The sequence below is a fragment of the Euleptes europaea genome, chromosome 4 (genome assembly GCF_029931775.1).
Source record: "Euleptes europaea isolate rEulEur1 chromosome 4, rEulEur1.hap1, whole genome shotgun sequence".
In the NCBI taxonomy this organism is placed as follows: Eukaryota; Metazoa; Chordata; class Lepidosauria; order Squamata; family Sphaerodactylidae; genus Euleptes; species Euleptes europaea.
The window spans coordinates 79,045,836-79,065,178 of record NC_079315.1 but is presented as its reverse complement, the minus strand read 5'-3'; the positions used below and the strand labels follow the sequence as shown (position 1 = coordinate 79,065,178).

The 19,343-nt window shown below is 41.5% G+C and overlaps 1 protein-coding gene across 1 annotated transcript in view; it reads left to right on the top strand.

Moving 5' to 3' along the window:
- Positions 1-19,343, top strand: part of RHOBTB3 (Rho related BTB domain containing 3) — a 40,370-nt gene that overhangs the window by 13,014 nt on the left and 8,013 nt on the right. The window contains exons 4-9 of the mRNA XM_056849006.1: positions 5,392-5,543; positions 6,687-6,798; positions 13,058-13,423; positions 14,878-14,990; positions 16,595-16,715; positions 17,341-17,514. Of these exons, the coding sequence (XP_056704984.1) occupies positions 5,392-5,543; positions 6,687-6,798; positions 13,058-13,423; positions 14,878-14,990; positions 16,595-16,715; positions 17,341-17,514 (1,038 nt within the window). The remainder of the gene's footprint in view (positions 1-5,391; positions 5,544-6,686; positions 6,799-13,057; positions 13,424-14,877; positions 14,991-16,594; positions 16,716-17,340; positions 17,515-19,343) is intronic.

The following is a 19,343-nucleotide window of genomic DNA, read 5'->3' as shown; positions in this document are numbered from 1 at the left end:
GGTGAAACAACGTGTGTGTTAGATTTAATACGGCCAGAAGGAAAAGGAAAATAACTTTACCTTGACTTGTGATACGCTGACTTGGATGGCCCAGGCTAGCCCGATCTCATCAGATCTCTGAAGCTAGATAGAGTCAGCCCTGGTTAGTTCTTGGATGGGAGATCTCCAAGGAAGTTCACAGTTGCTGCGCAGAGGCAGGCAATGACAAACTATCTCTGTTTGTCTCTTCCCTTGAAAATCCTATGGGGTCTCCATAAGTCAGCTGCAACTTGACCACACTTACCACCACCAACTTGCTATTTCCCCCTACTTCTGTTACTTTCTAAACCAGGAGATCCCAACCTTTTTGAGCCCATGGGCATCTTTGGAATTCTGACACAGGATGGTGGGCGCAAGTGTAAAATGGCTGTCGCAGGAGGTGGAGCCAACCACAAAATGTCAGGGAGTGAGGTTATATAGAACTGATAGTAACTCTTCAACACTGCTGTCAGAAACTGTTTAACAGGATGCCTTTAAAATGTACACAGCCAATCAGAAGCCCTGCTGGGCAAAAGCCCCACCTGGCCCTGCCCACTTTATAAAGGCTCTTGGTGAGCACCATGTGGGGTACCCTGTTCTAAACTATGCATTGGAAAGTAAGAACAGAGCACGTTGTACTTTTTCTTAGTTAGAAGCATTTGCCTAAAATTTCTTAGTTTAATAATCACTAATACATTGCCAGGGATGGCAGCATTGTAGAGCCCGATCTTGTCAGATCTTGGAAGCTAAGCAGGGTCAGTACTTGGAAGAGAGACCTCCAAGGAAGACTCTGCAATGGCAAACCACCTCTGCTTGATCACTTGCCTTAAAAGCCCCTAGCTGGGGTCACCATAAGTCAGCTGCGACTTGAAGGCACTTTATACACACACACAAAATACATTGCAAAGCTTTTGCCATTATATTGTTGTACAATTGCAGCTATATTAAGAGACGCTATATAATGTAACTCCTGAATTCAGTCTATTAGAACTTGAATTCTTAAACTTGGTTATAGTATGTAGTTCTGGTCTGCTTGTTCTCTCTGCATACTATTTTCTTATTTTGAAGCCACTGTTTGGAAAGGCATTTCATCAGATTTTGAATTATAACTCAATTTCTTCTTCACTCTGACCTAGCTGTACTGAATGACAGGAGAAAGAAAATGGGGAAAACTTGCCACATAATTGATAGGCGTTGAAAGGTCTGTGTGTATTCCATGATGTTGACAAAGTTGTGCAGAATGAAATATAGAAACTAGTTCAGTTATAATTCAATATTTTTTTGCTGATTATTATGGAAAAGGATTGCAACCTTCTGTTACTAGTTTTATCTTGGCATTGGAAGCTGCCTGAAAGCATACTATGGGCCACTTTCTAAGTATCACAATCTTAACACACTGTGGTATAGCATAAAAGTAACTCAAGTTTTGATAATGTCAAACATAAGGCCCCTGGGCCTGATCCAGCCCCTGAAAGCTCTTATCTGGCCTGCAAGCCAGCTGAGGCAGTGACCCCCCCCTTTCCCTACTCTCATTCTGGGCTGGTGAGGCAGTGGCCCGCCCCGACCAAGCGACATTTATGTTATATCCGTCCCTTGTAACAATTGAGTTGGACACCCCTGATTTAAACCTTTTCTCAGTGTTTTAGTTTTCCTTGTTTCTATAGGTTTAAGTAGAAGATATTCTTGAAAAATGGCTTTCTGGGGTGCAGATTATTTTGGAAAATATTTTGTGCTTCAATTATATTTTCATATTTAATTACAATGGAAATAAATAGATTGAAGTTACATATAAAAAGTACCTGTTTCAAGAATAAACGTGTTTTGTTTCTCAATGGTTTATATGATTGTATCATTAATGTTATCTATTGCACTTTATCGGCATATGCGTTAACAGCTTTAACTATTGATTCCAGGATTTAAAGTTTATAATAGTAGATATGAGCATGGACATTTATGATACTTACATTGATAGTTATGATTATCCTCATTAGTAGTGTAATATTTGATGTTATTCTATAAATTATTTACCTAGAATACTTGAGTGTCTTTAATATAAAGTATTTGTGCTATATGTTCGCCAAACTGTGTGGAACAAATAAATCACCTTGAAAATTATCCATAGATAAAGAATTTTATATCTGCTAGAGAATAACTCAATGTGTAATCCACCTTGAGTCTCAGTGAGAAAGGGGGACTATAAATAATATAAAATAAAATGAAGGTAAAAATATATGTGGTTTTATGTATGTTTTTTCCTGTCATTGTAAGGCAATAATTTACTTGAGAAGATTAATAATCTGAATATGCAATAAAGCTGTGTTACCTGGCACCTGGTTACCTGACAAACTCGGGTAACCTGCGTGTTGGCTTCCATTGCCTGTTCTCAAGGGAAAGCGTGCAGCGGTGGAGCAGGCTGTGAGTCCCAGCCAAATGGGCAGTGCCTATGGCCAGGATCCTTCTGCTCCCCTCTTGTTCCCTGCACCCATGCCACTGGTCTAGCCCTTTAAATCCCTACCTGCCGCACAGCTGATTGGTAGCATGAAGGGCAGGAAGCACATTTGGGCCCTGTTGGCACTGCTGACCCATGGCCAGGGGTCCACTGAGATCTGCTGCCTCCTCCTTTTCTGCCTGCTGTCAAGCTGTGGAGGAGCAGGTAGTAAGTCCAGGATGTGGCTGCAGAAACCGCCGTTTTGGGGGAATCAGTGATATCCGTTAACAAAGCTCATACTGTAAATGGGCAGCGTAGATGGTTTCATGGTTGGTATTTTTGCCTTAGATCATCTGCTGTTATTCAAATTTATTTTATAAAGCCTAGGACCGATAAGAGGGGGAATTCTTATCTTTCTGGAAGATACATTCATCTGCAACCTTCTGAGCTGACTTTGACTTTTTTTTTTTTTTTTTTTTTTTGTTCGTCAAACTCTATAAAGTGTCACACACATTTAGGACTTCCGGTGGTGCTGCTGGGGAGAGCACTCCATTTCCCCAGGCTGTCCTGGGAGAAATCCAAGTTTGCGTTATTTCTGGGGTACATAGATACCCCAATCCGACCCTTGCAAGTGGGTTGGAAAGCAGGAATTCCCTGCAGCCCGCAAACGCGGTTTGACCTCCTAGGTACTCTGAGGGGGCTTTTTAAGCCCCTCGGAGTCCTGGACGCCGGTCCTGCGAGGGCACTAGGGAAGGACATCGCCAAAACGCAACTTAGGCATCAAGCTCCACCCTCCACCACCTTAATACCAACATAAGGACTACATAAAGAAAAGAACCTCACCTCTTGACACCCAAGTGAGTACAAAAGAACTCTTCGTCTACTTACTGGAAACTTGAACAGACGGGGGGCTGATAAGAATATTTCTGGGACCCCCATTCCTCCTTAATCCAAACTGAAAAAGTTTGATTTGAGTTAGCCATCGGGATTAGCGACAGGAGCCTTATCAATCCGATCAGCCTAAACCATAATAAAGAGTCGGAAGGATACCTTTTGATTGACAAGAACTATCACCAATGGGTCCAAGGGAAGGGGAGGGTGATTTTTCTTCCTGATTTTCCGGCGAAGAATATCCTGCCACGTTTGCAGTAAGGGAGCGCCTGGAACGGAAGACCCTCTATAACAACCTATCTATCATCGGAACTAAAATAACAGGAAGTAGTTGTAGGACCGATTACGCGTCGCACTCGAGTTACTTGGAAATCATTCCTGAAGGAACAACCATCGAGAAGAGGCGGTAGAAGGTCCACGGCACTAGCAACTTCCTGTATACTTCCTGATCAGCCCGACCTAGAGTGACCGAAAAAAACTCACTGGTATTTCAAAACTTTAAAACGCAATTCTAGAGCCAATTTCGACTCTTTTCAACCCGAAAAAATTATAAGGCTGATGTTTGAATTATTATCTTTTAATTAGAACTTTAAAGGCCCTGTCTGTGCACATGTATTTTACCAGCTTCTTTTGGCTTAATACATAGCCCTGCTCCTATGAAATCAAAGGGAATTTTACAGAATTCAAACATGGAAAAAAAAATACAGGACATGCTTGCTAAACATTCTGAGGCGACAATTAAACAATTAAAACAGATTTCAACACAGATGGCTCAACTGATTTCAATGATGACGACTCTTGACCAATCATCACAGGTAGGCAATCAGAAGTTGGATCTGGTTATAGAAGACATAAAAGTCTTGAAAATTCAAACGATGACCACAAATACAGACATACAAGCAATGGACTCTTCTGCCCAAAAAGTCATGGAAGAATACAAGGATACAAAGAAGAAGACAGAAGTTCAAGAAAGCAACCAGCCGGCGATAAAGAGATCAGACATACAAGAAATAGACTTTTCATTTAAAAAAGTCATGGAACGACGTGTGGATATAAGGAAGAAGAGAGCAGGTCAAGGAATACAGATTGAAGCCACGATGGAGATGAAGCCCAGAAAGAGTTATTTTTGGATACGTATCCTGTCTGAGGAAATGAGAGAGAACAAAGAAATCCTGTTCCCATACCTGACTGGCCTATTTCAGTTACAGAAGGAAGTATTAGACCATGGTTAAAGGATTGATTTAAACATGATTGCTGGATCCAAAGGCTTTGATAGTGTGGACGGGTGGCATGGCTATTAATGATGTAGTGGAATTAAGATTAAGACATCATTTTGGGAATAAAGGGCTAGAAATTCTTGAGAAAAAAGACTGGATTGTTAAAATGTTTGAAGTGGCAGAAATGGCAAAACTCACAGCTATTCTAAATGAAGAAAATGACGTTCGGTTTCTGGGGGAATGGGAGGCGTGGATGCATTATTGTGAATATGAGTTAAAATTGGGAAGAATGGAAGAATATTTTCTAATCTGATCCAGAGGATTATTTTTGGTTTTTTTTATAATGAATAAGCATAATTATATTTACTAACAGATTATGGTTTTTTTTATACAGGATATTGATAGTTTATTAAGATTAGATTAACTACGACGAGATGAACTTTTTATTAAGAGGAAGATAGAGGTGAAGGGGAAGTCAAAATTTTCCATTTCTTTTTTTTTCTTTTTTTTCTTTATTATATGTTATGGAACTATAACAACTTTAGGTTAGAATTGAAATTTTATATTGTCATAGATGTTGTATAATGCAATGGAAAATTTTTAGTATAAAATCCAATAAAATCTATATAAAAAAAAAAGTGTCACACACATTTAGGATGTAATAAACTTACATAGTTGAGTAGTTTGTTTTTTATAGAAAGGTCTTCCATTAAATAATGTGAAAATAATACAAGGGACCAGTATATCTTAAATACTAACTAACAGCAATTATTTCCAATATAAGCTATCATGTCTGCAAATACTTGTTTATAATGTTTGCCTGTTTTTTCCCCACAGAAATTCCCTGCACTTGTCCTTTGTGTATCTCAGACAGAAGGAGCTGTGTTACAGCTTCTGAAGGGATTCAGCTTGCTAAAGAACTAGGAGCTACTTATCTGGAACTGCACAGTCTCAATGATTTCTACATAGGAAAATATTTTGGAGGAGTGGTAAGTAGAAAATTATGGCAGAATAGTCAAATGTTAAGTTGCATCTTCTTAAAATCTTTCTAAATTCAGAACTTGATTTTTGTGTAGCTCTGCTTAGGATTGCATTGTGGATACTTCAGGGGGAAATGACATTTTGTCAGTTTAAGCTATCCCTGGTGTTGATGTGTAATTCATCTTTTTTTCACAATGTAGTACAGAAAAGCACAATAAGTGATGCTGTTTGTATCGCTTGAATTCTCATCCCTTTCCCTTCAACTCCAAAACAAAAAAGGCTGGATAATGAGAGTTTAGAGGAACTAAAATTTGAAACATAAATAGATAAAAGGTGATAGATCGTTATACTCTTATAGTGCAATAGCAGTTACCGGTTTTTAAAAATGTCTGCAGGGAGGAAAGGCGGCATGGTATAGCCCAATCTCGTCAGATCTTGGAAGCTAAGCAGGATCGGTACTTGGAAGAGAGACTCCAAGGAAGACTCTGTAGGGGAAGGCAATGGCAAACCACCTTTGCTTAATCACATGCCTTGAAAGGCCCTCGCTGGGGTCGCCATTAGTCAGCTGTGACTTGACGGCACCTTACACTCACACACAAGTGTCTGCAAGAAGCCCTACTTTTGCACAGCAGGAAAATGTTGGGAAAATGGCACCCATGAGGAGCTGACGGGGAAAATGTGGCTGATGTGGCCTGGGCACTCTGTGCACCATTCCCCTTCCACGTGGCATGCTAATGCGCTTGAACTAATCATTTTGAAAAGAGATTTGGTAGGTTTGGGAAAGAGTGTACTGAGGGATGGGAAAACCCAGAAAGAGGATGATTAGAGAATTTTGTGGTGTGGCTGCTCCAAAAATTTCAAGCTAATTTCAAGCCAAATATTTGCAAGCCAAGATGAAAAAAAAAAATCTCCATGTGGAAACAGCCCCAGTTTGAAATGTGGGGGGTAATATTTCAGTGGGCTGATTGGAACAGAGATCTTGTGCTGCTTAGCATCTTTGATCTTTAATAGTAGGAGATAGTATGACTTTTAAAGTACATAAATGTGTACAAAGAATAGGGGCAGTAGCAATGCCTATTTGATTTTCCCCTCCAATCTTATTTCACTGTACCTTGTCTGATATACTTAACACATTTTTTAAAATTTTTTAGCTGGAATATTTTATGATACAAAGTTTGAATCAAAAGTCAATTGAAAAAATGAAGAAAAGGAAAAAACCCCAGAAGTGCCAAGAAATTAAGCCACCTCAACTTGAGCAGCCAGGTATAATATCTTCTAGCATCTTGAGTTGCTAAGTGTTATACTATGTTTCTGCTTGCAATACTAATCAGATAGCATTTTAAAATCACATTTCATATATATTGCTTAGCACAAAGGCTGTAACTATATTTAAAATCAAAGAATGTATTTCTTGTCAATTTGCATAATGTTCAGGGAAGAAGAAGAAGAGCTGGTTTTTATATGCCAACTTTCTCTACCTTTAAGGAGAATCAAACTGGCTTACAATCTTCTTCCCTTCTCCCCACAACAGACACCTTGTGAGGTATGTGGGGCTGAGAGAGTTCGGAGAGAGCTGTGACTAGCCCAAGATCACCCAGCTGGCTTCATGTGTATGGTGGGGAAACCAACCCAGTTCACCAGATTAGAGTCCACTGCTCGTGGTGGAGAGGGGAATCAAACCCGGCTCTCCAGATTAGAGTGCACTGCTATTAACCACTACTCTATGCTGGCTCTCACACTGGAAGAGTTTGCATTCACAATTTGGAATCCAATATCTTCTGTGTCTGGAAAATGATGACAGAGGTTTTGACCAGGACTGAAGTTGGGACTGGCTTTAGATTTCCTAACTTCTTTCCTATTTTCCCAACGGTTCCTCTTCGCGGATAGCACTGCATTCTAGTTCTGGCCATGCCTCACTCAGGTTTTCTTCAGATAGGGAGGCATAAGCTTTTCCTGCCTATGGAGGAGAGAGCATATGTGAGACTCTTAGCTGGATTCACATATGTTTTCCAGACCACTTTGTTTGTTCAACCTCACAGCTCTGCTTTAAATTATAAATTGTTTTTATAGGAGATTGAGGTGAAATAATTAGCCAAAAGTATAACTGTTGTGTATCCAGCAACATTAAACTTTTACTGTCAGATAGATGGCACAGTCCTGTAATGCTCATCTCAGCTGATGAAGTGCTTTCTTGTGCATCCATCTGTGAGATGGAATTTTACCTTCTGGTGTCCAGGGCTAAGGGTAAATTGCAGCACAGAACTGTAGCAATCTGTCTTTATCCAACAGCCCCTCATGCTAGTTCAAAGGCTCCTGTCTGATGGGGAGTTGTGCATAATGGATTTCTTCATGCACTTTCCCTTGCTTCTATTCCTCTGTTCCCTTATGCTCCATTATAATCTAAGGTGATTGATTTTAATCAAGATTCTCGACAAGCAGTTCTGTCACAAATTTCTTTCATGGGGTTATTGTTTTGCTTGTCAAGCACGTAACGACTGAATCTAAAACAATGTTCTTTAACCAATTTTATTTATTTATTTAAACATTTATTAGCTGCCTTTCTGCCTTGCAGGCAGATTACAATATAACAGATTATAAAACCATAATAAAAGTAACGATGATAAAACCCACAGAAGTCACAATTTAAAAACTCCAATTAGGACTGCCAATAACAAAACCTAACAGCTCAATCCTAAGGGGGGTTAGTTGCAGCGGGTCCGGGGATGGCACAGCCATGCTACCTCTTGAGCAGCTTGCTAGCCCAGCACAGCAAGCCAAAAATGTGATTTCTTCCAAACCCTGTAAAACTGCTCTATGCAGTTTTACGGGGCTGCACCAACATTTTTGCCAGTGCAAGTTTGCGTCAGCAAAAGGGGGCATTCCCGGGGCAAAACGTCTCAGAGAGCTGACTAAAGTCAGCCCCACCCCCGGGAATGCCCCCTTTGGTACCAGCATGAGCCCTTGTACTGCAGAAACACTGCCACGGCAGCTGTGCCAGCACCCATACATGGCTCCCCAATGACGGCGTGAGTGGCCCTGTGCCAGCAGTATTGCACATTTAGCTGACGCAAGTGGCACTAACACTAGCATGGGGTCACTCCAGCTCCTAAGGCCATTCGCCACCCCTTCAGGATTGGTTTCAATATGGAATGTAAAAGATGTAGAAGTAGAATAAGTAGAAAAACTTCACCATTGACATGTCCAGTGGATGCTTAATGTGATAGTAACTCACAGATGAAAATGGACTATATGACTATATGACTTATGAGAACGTAATGGATAAACAAGGGATTATAAAAACTTGGGAAACAATTAAAGAAGAAGGAAAGAACATCCAGTGGTTGTTATATCATCAAATGGCTTCTAAATTGAGAGAACAAATTTTAAAAAGGTGGATATTTAAGAAAGAAGACGACTTTTGAACAATTAATTATGGGAGATTTAAGACGTTTATAAGGGGGAAATTATAGTTGATACTGAAATGAGCAAGTCAAAGATTGCATGATCAAAAGGATGCAAAACTTTGGAGGAAGTATACACATGAGTCAGTGGGAGAATCTTTGGACAAAAGAAATCAAGTTTACTGAACGTCAAGTATTAAGAGAGAATTGGTATAAAATGTTTTTCAGATAGTACATCACACCTAAAGATATAGCAAAAGCCAACATAGACTTTAATGGGAAATGTTGGAAATGTCATAATACAGATGAAACATTTTATCATATGTGGTGGACATGTAAGAAAGCAAGAAAATATTGGATAATGATACATGATGAAATGCAAAAGATTTTAAAAATTAAGTTTGTAATGGATCCAATTATGTTATTAAATATTTCACCAAGTAATATTTATTTTGTCGAAGGCTTTCACGGTCAGAGTTCATTGGTTCTTGTAGGTTATCCGGGCTGTGTAACGGTGGTCTTGGAATTTTCTTTCCTGACGTTTCGCCAGCAACTGTGGCAGGCATCTTCAGAGTAGTAACACTGAAGGCAGGCATCTTCAGAGTAGTAACACTGAAGGACAGTGTCCTTGAAAGACACTGTCCTTCAGTGTTACTCCTCTGAAGATGCCTGCCACAGTTGCTGGCGAAACGTCAGGAAAGAAAATTCCAAGACCACGGTTACACAGCCCGGATAACCTACAAGAACCAATAATATTTATTTGTTTGTTTGTTTTGATTTTATATCTCGCTCTAGCCCAGCCAAGGCCGGGCTCAGAGCGGCTCACATGATTAAAACATCATTTACATATATCAATCTTTGTTACATTCGTATACAAAAATAATCTATAATTAAAACCATAATTCATAATTCAAAAGTCCAACTGGCGCCTAGTTCATAGCACACAGGGCAGCAGCCAGCCTGGAGGAGAATGGTCAGGATCCCTGAAATCAATCCGAAGAAGTAAAGGAAGGGAAGAGGGGGAAAGGGAGGCCAGTTATAATGGAAGCTGTTGCTTCCCTCAACCATAGGCCAAGCGGAATATCTCAGTCTTACAGGCCTTACAGAACTGCATCAGGTCCTGCAGGGTCCTGGTCTCACTAGATAGAGAGTTCCACCAGGCTGGGGCCAGGGCCGAAAAAGCTGGGGACCACCACCAAGTAGTTATTTGCTGAGTGTTGCGCTCTTTGGGGGGCATACCAGGAGAGATGGTCCTGCTGATTCCACCTGATTCCACCTGGAGCCAATGCAGTTTCTGGAGCACGGGTTGGATATGTGCTCTCAGCGGAGTTCCTGCAAGGACCCTCACTGCTGCATTCTGGACTAGCTAGAGTTTCCGGAGCAGTCTCATGAGCAGCCTCACATTGAGTGAGTTACAGTAATCTAGCTTGGAGGTGACTGTTGCATGGATCACTGTGGCTAGGTCAGGGTGGGAGGGGTATGGCACCAGCTGCCTCGCTTGGCGGAAATGGTAGAAGGCCTTCTACAGCTGTGACCTGAGCCTCAATTGACAAGGAGGCATCTAGAATCACACCCAGGCTCTTGATGGTGGATGCAGGTGTCAATTGCATGCCACCAAGAGCTGGGAGCTGACGCACCACCTCCAGTCTTCCCCGACCCAGCCACAGGATCTCTGCCTTTGATGGCTTTAATTTCTGTCGGCTCCGTTTCAACCATTTCGTCACAGCCTCCAAGCACCTGGCCAGTGTGTCTGGAGTGGTATCTGGCTGGCCATCCATCAACAGGTAAGGCTGGGTGTCATCAGTGTACTGCTGACAACCCAGCCCGAAACTCCGGACTAGCTGGGCAAGAGGGCGCATATAGATGTACATAGGTGAGAGGATCGCTCCCTGCGGAACCTCACACACCAAGAGGATCCGCAGCGATACCTTCTCCCCAAGTGCTACTGTCTGACCCTGACTATGGAGAAGGGAACACAGCCACTGAAAGGCTGTACCCTGAATTCCAGTGTCAGCGAGGCAGTGATCTAGGAGATCGTAATCGATCATGTTGAAGGCTGCTGAAAGCTCTAACAAAATCAACATCCCCAACCCACCTCGATCCAGCTGTTGGTGGAGATTGTCTGTGAGGGTGACCAAAGCCATCTCCGTCCCATGGCCAGGGCGGAAGCCAGACTGATATGGATCCAGAGCCAATGTGTCCTCCAGGAAAAGCTGTTCAGCTGCCACCCTCTCAACTACCTTACCCAGGAAAGATAGATTAGACACTGGGCATTAGTTGTCCAGATCACAAGGATCTACAGATGGCCTTTTAAAGAGCGGATGCACCACTGCCTCTTTCAAACTCTCTTGGAAGTCCTCTGTACTCAGGGGCAGATTGATAATGTCCCCCAGGGGAGCCTGCACTGCATTCCCGCTGGCATTGACCAACCAGAATTTCAAATATAATAAACTATTTAAGTACATGGTGATGGTGGCAAGAGTGATCTATGCAGCAAAATGGAAAGCAGAGAAATACCCAGATTTAGATGAATGGATCAATAAACTAAAGAGTACGCAACTATGGCAAAACTGACATCTTTTATACATAATAGGTCCTCAGAATATTGAGACAAAATGAATCCCCCCCCAATTATATAGATAGAAATTTGGAACAGAGTTGAATTAAATTGGGACAGAATGAGAAACATTTAGGTAATATATGTTTAATAAGCAAGTAATACACGTGTTAATAAATATGGAAGACTATGTGGAAAACAAAGAGCAATGTAATTCAAATAAGTTGACAATCAAGTTGTAATTTTGAATGGCAAGCTTCATGTATATTGTTATATTGTGCTTATGTTTCAGTGTTTTTATGTGTTTGTTTGTTTGTGTTGGTTAAAATAAAAAAGGGATAGCACTGTAAATCAATCAAAATGTAGTCCTAAATAAAACTCTTCAACTGCCTCCTGAATATCGATATTGAGTGGCCCAGGCACAGCTCCATGGGGAGGTTGCTCCATAATTGTGGGGCTGCCACAGAAAAGGCTCTCTCTCATGCAAACGTCTTTAATTGGTGGGGCAGTCCAGAGGGCATCTTCCTGCAAACTTAATTCCTGGACAGGAACATACGGGAGCTTTGTAACTGCGTCCACATCTAGAAGATTGAGATCCTGTCACACTGACCTGTGCCTTTGTAACTTTGAGGCTTGAGTCCTGCAGTGTGTTGTATGTGAGGCTGTCATTCAGTACAGCATAACTCTTGTTAAATTTCAGAAGGTGAAAGCATGTTCAATCTTTAGTTTTTCAGTTAAACCGGCTGCTGGTTTGTTTCTGAGCCCATTTCAAGGTACAGGTTTTGATTTATAAAGCTGTTTGCAGTGTGGGACCTAGTAACCTTAGAGATCATTCCCCGCCCCCTCCCCAGCCCAGGATAACTTTTCTAATCAGGTCTTTCTTCACATTGCATCACAACAAGCAATATGGATAGCTGCCACTAAAAACAGTTCCTGTACAGCTGTAACCCTGAGGCTGTGGAATAACCTCTCAATACGGCCAAAGAATTGTTCCTCTTTGCTGTCTTTTAAGAAAGGTTACAAAACCTTTTTATGTGATTTATTTGATTTCTCACTACCTATTCCATTTTTTTTTATTTTTGATCTCTTTGTTGAAAAGTGTAAAGATGCTTTTATTATCTATTTTATTTTGTTTGCCAAAACTGCTTTCACCTTTTTGGAAAAGGTGTCATATAAATGGTTAAAATTAACTGCAGCAATCCAGCCTTGTGTCCTTATACTCTGAGTTGGGACTGTAAAGTGAAAATCAGCAGAAAGTGAAATACGTCATCAGAGATTAAATTCTGAAATGTTTGGTATGTTAGAATTTACAAAGTAGAATTTACAAACTAGATTATCAAAACAAAGAATTAAATGCTTGGCAAACTTTTCTTAGGTTGAATAAAATGAGCTTGCAAGTGTAATGAAGAGGGATTCGTTTAGAGCAATCGGGGAAATACCCTTGTGACCTCATTTGATCCTGTCCTGGGAATAAAAATGCTTTTGTTTCATGTTGCACTTAATACAAGTTTGTTGTTACAAACAGTTCATTCATGATTACTTTTCTAATGTCTCAATTTTGTAGAAAAAATGCCAATCTTAAAAGGTGAAGCCTCGCATTACGATTCCGATTTGCATAACCTGTTGTTCTGCTGCCAGTGTGTGGATGTGATATTTTGTTCTGAAGACTTGAAGGAAGTAGCAGAAGCTCACAGGATTGTCCTGTGCTCTGTAAGCCATGTCTTCATGTTACTGTTTAATGTGAAGAGCCCAGATGACATTCAGGATTCCTCTATCATTAGGACTGCTCAGACCCTTTTTGCAGTGAACCAGGAAGCTGCGTATCCAGTTTCAAACCAGCGCTCATCATGCAACTCACCAGTAAGAGTCATTGTTAAAGACTCTTTCTTCTGTTCTTGTTTGTCAGACATTCTGCACTTCATTTATTCAGGTATCCTTGTCAGAATGGTTCCAACTGCTTATTGTCTTTTAGCAGAAAAGAGCTATTCACTGCAATGACGCTGTAGTAAAGCTGTATCTGGGCTGTAGCATTTCAGGACCTAATTATACGACATAGTCTGCCCTGTCCTCCCCACCCCACCCTGTATCAGCCCTGGTCCTATCAGAATATGGGCATTCTATGCTAGGAACTTAATTCTCAAGAACGCAGGGGCCTGATTCAGATCAGGACTACAGTGGGTGGGGAGATGGGATTAAGCACTGTTTTACGAACTTGAAACAATCTGGGAGAAGCCACCATTTGTTCTTGTATTTGCCCTAACATGTACTGATAGGCTCCTTGTAAGTTTCCCCAGCTGGGCAAATAGTGGCTCCCCAGGGCTGTTTTGGGTCAGGAAGATGGCATTTGAGGGGGGCCCTCTCTCGCCATGGTCCTGATACAAATTGGGCCTGTGCACATCTGGAAATGATGTTCTGAGCATGGAATTCCCAGTGCTCATATGGTAGACAGGACCAAGAACTGGGGCAACTGGTAGGACATAAGGACTATGTTAACATATAGTTATTCCCTCAGAATGCAGGTGGAAGCTGTCAGAATTGAGTACTGCACCATATTAAAAAAATTGCTGCACGCAGAAATATCAGGAGAAGGATTATTTTATACATTTTCCTCCTGTGTTGTGTTTTCAAAAAGCTGTGAGATCACTTTTATACAAAGGAGTATTCAATCATGTGAAACCTCCTACTTACAGTGGGGGAATCAGGTCTACCACCTCAGTGAGGGTCAAACAAGAAAATATACAGGAAATCTGTGGGTTTGTTTTTTTTAAAACTAATTTGCAGTCCTATGTGACTTCTTTGGGAGAGCTCTTCTCCTGATTCAGTTGCCTCCCCACAATTATAATTTACTCCATGGGGGGAAATATTATAGGTACTGTATCTGTCTTTTCCCCTCCCACGGGACTAATTAGAACTTTGAGGGAGGGGAGGTTAAATCGGGAGGCTACCCAGCACCCCTTCCCCCTAATCTTCAAAGCAGCCCACATAGGATTGCATGCATTATCAACACAAAAACCCAAAGTCATTGGAGGGGTGACAACGAGTGAAACAGCCATGCATAAAGCCCAGAGTGGAAGAGGGAATTGGGTTGCTGGTCATTGTGTTGCTTGAGTCATATCTTATTAGTGCCCATGACACCCAGGCAGCCGCTATCTATCCAATCATAATAACAGTAGATCTGCTATCAGGTGTGTGTGGTGGGATGAGGCTTGGCTTTTGCCACATACAAAATACACTCCATTGAGTGCTACAAAAATTCAGTCCTACTGCATCTGAATTGCAAGATATTTGCACTGTGTGCAACACATTGTTGACAATTATACTGTTGTTATGCTCCACTAGCCCACAGTCTCAAGATATTATTTGTCCCCCACCCATTTCCACCAGCTGCTTTCCAGTGGGAATTGCTGGAAGAACATATAAAAAAGAAGCTAAAAGATCCTGGGATTGTTGAAGTTGTCCTTGAAAAAGTAAAATGTATCTTGAAAATTCCAGGAAAGGTAAGTGAAATTATTTTATCCTGTCGGATGCAATGAGAGGAAGTAATAAAATATTTGTTTTGCGTCTATTAAGAAAGAACCTTAAAAAATGGATGTGGTGTGTCAGAATTTTGCATGGAAGACATTAAAATCAGAGATGGGTTTCAAGGTGAAATAAGATTTGGTTAATGTGTGGAAGGGGTATTTGTTTTGTGAAATTTGGGGCAAAGAAGGCCCTGCCATGGTGCTAGGAAAAGTGTTTCCTGAACTAGCAGATTCGGGATAATGTTAAGGAGACAGATCTGACCCAAAGCTGGGACAATGTTCAAAGAGAAATTTTTCCGTGCACGTCACATTACAATGAAGTGTCCTCTTGTATAGTTCCTGTTCATTTTTGTGAGGCTTGCATCGGACAGTTTCTAAATGGGTTATGCTTCATAGTCAGAACCAAAAGTGCTCTGTGTACATGCAGGGTTTTTCATATTTTCTCCCTGGCAGCAGCCCCTTTCGCCTTAATGTCAGCAGGATCTTCACAGTAACACTGCATGAGGTTCAAGATACTACTACATGAAGGAAAAATCTCCCCTCTCTCTGGTGTGCACATGTATAGGCCTCTCTGGATGCCAACCCAAGTTCGCTTAAGGGAAATGGAGTACCAGGATTTTTCAGCTCAGACACTGGGCTCAAACAAATGAGATGCTGGGAGTTCCCTGAGCTCAGCTGTCAGCAGTTTTTACCTTCTAATAACCAAACGTTCAAGGGCCCAATTCACATCTGGAGCACTAGAGGAGGGGAGCCACTATTTGGTGTTTGGGCAAATATGCAGGTCTTTGGACCCGTTCCTGTATGTACATTTCACCAGCAGGGCAAATAGCAGCTCCCTGGAGCTGTTTCAGATTGGGTAAATGGAATAGGGGAAAGGCATAACCTCCTTCGATTTGTGCCATAGTTGTGATTCAAATATGGGCCACACATAGGGTTGCCAGCTCCGGATTGGGAAATACCTGGAGATTTTGGGGGTGGAGCCTGAGGAGGGTGGGGTTTGGGGAGGGACTTCAATGCCATAGATTCCAATTGCCAAAGCAGCCATTTTCTCCAGGGGAACTGATCTCTATTGCCTAGAGAACAGTTGTAATAGCGGGAGATCTCCAGCCACCACCTGGAGGTTGGCAACCGCAGCTGCATGTGCCTGATATTTAGAGAACAAACATGCCAGGAGCCCCATTCATGGAACTCCCAGCATCTTGCCTGTCTGAGCCCTTTTTGTTTGTTTTTATCAATTTTTATTTATTTAAATGCTAATTGAGTTTTTGGCCAGATCTGGGTTGGAAAGGAAATACTTTGGTTACATTTATAAATTACCCTTGTTCCATTCCTGTCCGCTGAGGTCAATATGTCATCATTAGTATTTAGCATTGCAAACAAGACCTTTAGAGCAAGAACCATTTTATGATTCATGTTTATTGTAGTGGAGATGAAAATGTAAGAAGAATTTTTGAAAATATGAACTAGTTTTTTTTTTACATCAGCTAGAGATAGGATAATGTTTACTTGCTGTATAGGGAATAATGAAGGCTGGCACTTTAAAAGCACTGATATTTGTGCGTTTTGTTCTTGTGTTCCAGGTCAACAACTCACGAAACTGCAGGTCATATGTGTCGAAAAGACCCTTGCAGTTATGTAACAGTTCTCTCAGGCTTTTCTTTAACACAACAGTATTAGCTGATGTCATGTTCAAAATACAAGGTACCATATCAAGCTTCTCTGATTTGTTTCCATACATTTGTCCCATTGCTTTTAAATAACATGCAATAGTATAAAATATCTTCTGATACAGAAAAAGGAAAACACTTCTCTATCTAAATAAAGTGTTTAAATGACACATCTCTTTTTCCTTTACAAAATGAATAGAATATCAGAGATTTCTCCTTTACCAACAGAAACATATAAAGCCCTCAGACTAAGTGTCTACGAGGGGGTTTTTTTGCTGTCAAGATACAGATGACTCGTAGGTTTTCAAGGCAAGAGACATTCGGAGGTGGTTTGCCATTGCCTTGCCTCCACATCACAACCCTGGTATTCCTTGGAGGTCTCCCATCCAAATACTCAGGGCTGAGAGTGGGTGGCTGACCCAAGATCACCCAGTAAGCTTCCATAGTGCAAGTGGGGATTTCAACCAGGGTTTTCCAGGTCGTAGCCTGACATCTTAACCGCTACACCACACTGGCTCTCGTACGAATATTTTACTGTCTATGAATTGCTAGCATCAGAAATGCATCAGTCACAAACATGTAATTTCTTTTCTTGAAACTTCATTGTTCAAGGATTGCGATCCTTGAACTTTCTGTTTTTTCCACCTGCCCTCTTACAGGTGCTGTTGTGCCAGCTCACAGAGCGGTCCTAGTGGCCCGGTGTGAGGTAATGGCAGCTATGTTTAGTGGCAATTATATTGAATCGAATAGTTTTCTGGTTCCAGTTTTTGGGATTTCCAAGGATACTTTCCTCTCCTTTCTGGAGTATCTGTATACTGACTCCTGTTGTCCAGGTAAGCAAATATGAATACATGCCAGTATCTCAAACAACAGGTGCTTCTCATATGGGGAGGGAGGGGAGGAGGAGCAGTAGACATCCGAAGATGTAGTCTGTTTCTCTTCTGTGATTGACTAGTACTGCTGTCTTCAGAGTAGTTAGTAGGAAGGAAGTTCCACTGAATTATGGGATTTGCTTTTTAGTAAAGATAGCACAGTGCTGTTAATGTAATAGTGTATCCCCATAGGAAGGCTATTGAGTCCATTCCCCATAATGCATCTCTAACAGCCCTCAGCAGGGCAGGCACTGCAGTTGTCACACTAAAAAGCAACAGTCATTTTACCTTGGCTAAGGCACTTCTGTGCTTCAGATAGAATTAGTTAGTTGCCCTCACAAAAGTCACAAGAACCTTTTACACCGGGGGGGGGGGGTAGGAGAGATGGGCTGATGGATGAGGTATATGACGAACTTGTGCACTTGGGACAAAGAATACTTATTAAGGCCTTTTATGCATGGCTGTTTTCCCTCGTGGTCACTGTGGGGAGATTTCTGAAATTCTCTCCCTTGAGCTCTTTAATGTTTGGACTCCTCTGCCTGCTACTTACCAAGCAAAGCCAGAGAGTGTAATAGGAAACCACAAACCATGTTCTTAGGACAGTCTCAGACCACACATTCATAGCAGTACAGCATATAGGTTTATTGAACTTACAAAAAGAATATGAAGCAAAGGAGAAGCAATATTTAACTGAATATATATGATAGCACTTAACAAACGTACACATATTGACAGACAAACAGGTACAGAGGCCCCTGGGTCACTTCCAGAGAGGGAGACAGAGATGGCAACCATTCAAAGGGTCTGTGGTCTCTCCGTGGAAGGACAAAAGCTGGGCATCTGGATCAGCCTTATATGGGCTGAATCGTGAGGAGAGGGTCTCAAATGACCCCTCCCTGTCACATTCTTTAGAAAATGAATTTCCACAAATCATGACTAAAATTGTTTAGAAATATCTTGTTCCATAATAATTCTTCCAGTGTCCAGGTCTGCTATCTGATTGTTTTGGAACATTGACGGATCTCCCCCTACGTGAGCAGACAATTTGCCGCCTGCTTGAACGGCCTTGATTTGGAGCACGTAATGTGCTTTGGGTGACTAGCTCCTGTGCCCTTTAGGGTCAAGAGCCTAATTGGAGCTGATGTCAGCTAAAGGTCTTGTGTGACTATAGGTGATAATATTAAGGTATGCATGTGGTCATTTTTAACCCAAACTCATTTAATATAAATTAATAATATATTTAATATGAACTATTGTTCAATATAGAAAATTCTCACGACAGTCACCCCTTTGATGACTTTGGGTGTCTGTTTTGATTATACATGCCATTTCTGACCGTCAGAGGTCACCTTGCTCTCCCCCATGTTTCCCTGCATTTTGCCCGTGTTTTCAAGTTTGAGATAAAACAGGTCCCTGAAAACGTGGGCGAAATGCAGGGAAATGTAGGGGGGGGGGTCCAGCGAGCAATGAACCTCAGGTGAAATGCCCATGCATAAATGACCTCTGTCTGTGAGGTGGAGTGGCATGTAGGACTCTGGTGCCACAATTAAAGTGCTGGATAGCCAGCAGATGCTTCATATTTACACACTTGTTGCTTGATATCTATGCACAGCCATTTTGGAGGAGCATGTAGCTAGGGTCTAGCTTACAGGCATCAAACCTCAAGGACCTTCACATGGACCAATAAGCCCATGTTCATAGGAAGAAGCCTCTAAAAATGTATGCCGGCGGATATAAAATAGACTAGCACAGGTAATAGTTGTATATTAGGAAGTGTGCACTAACTTGAC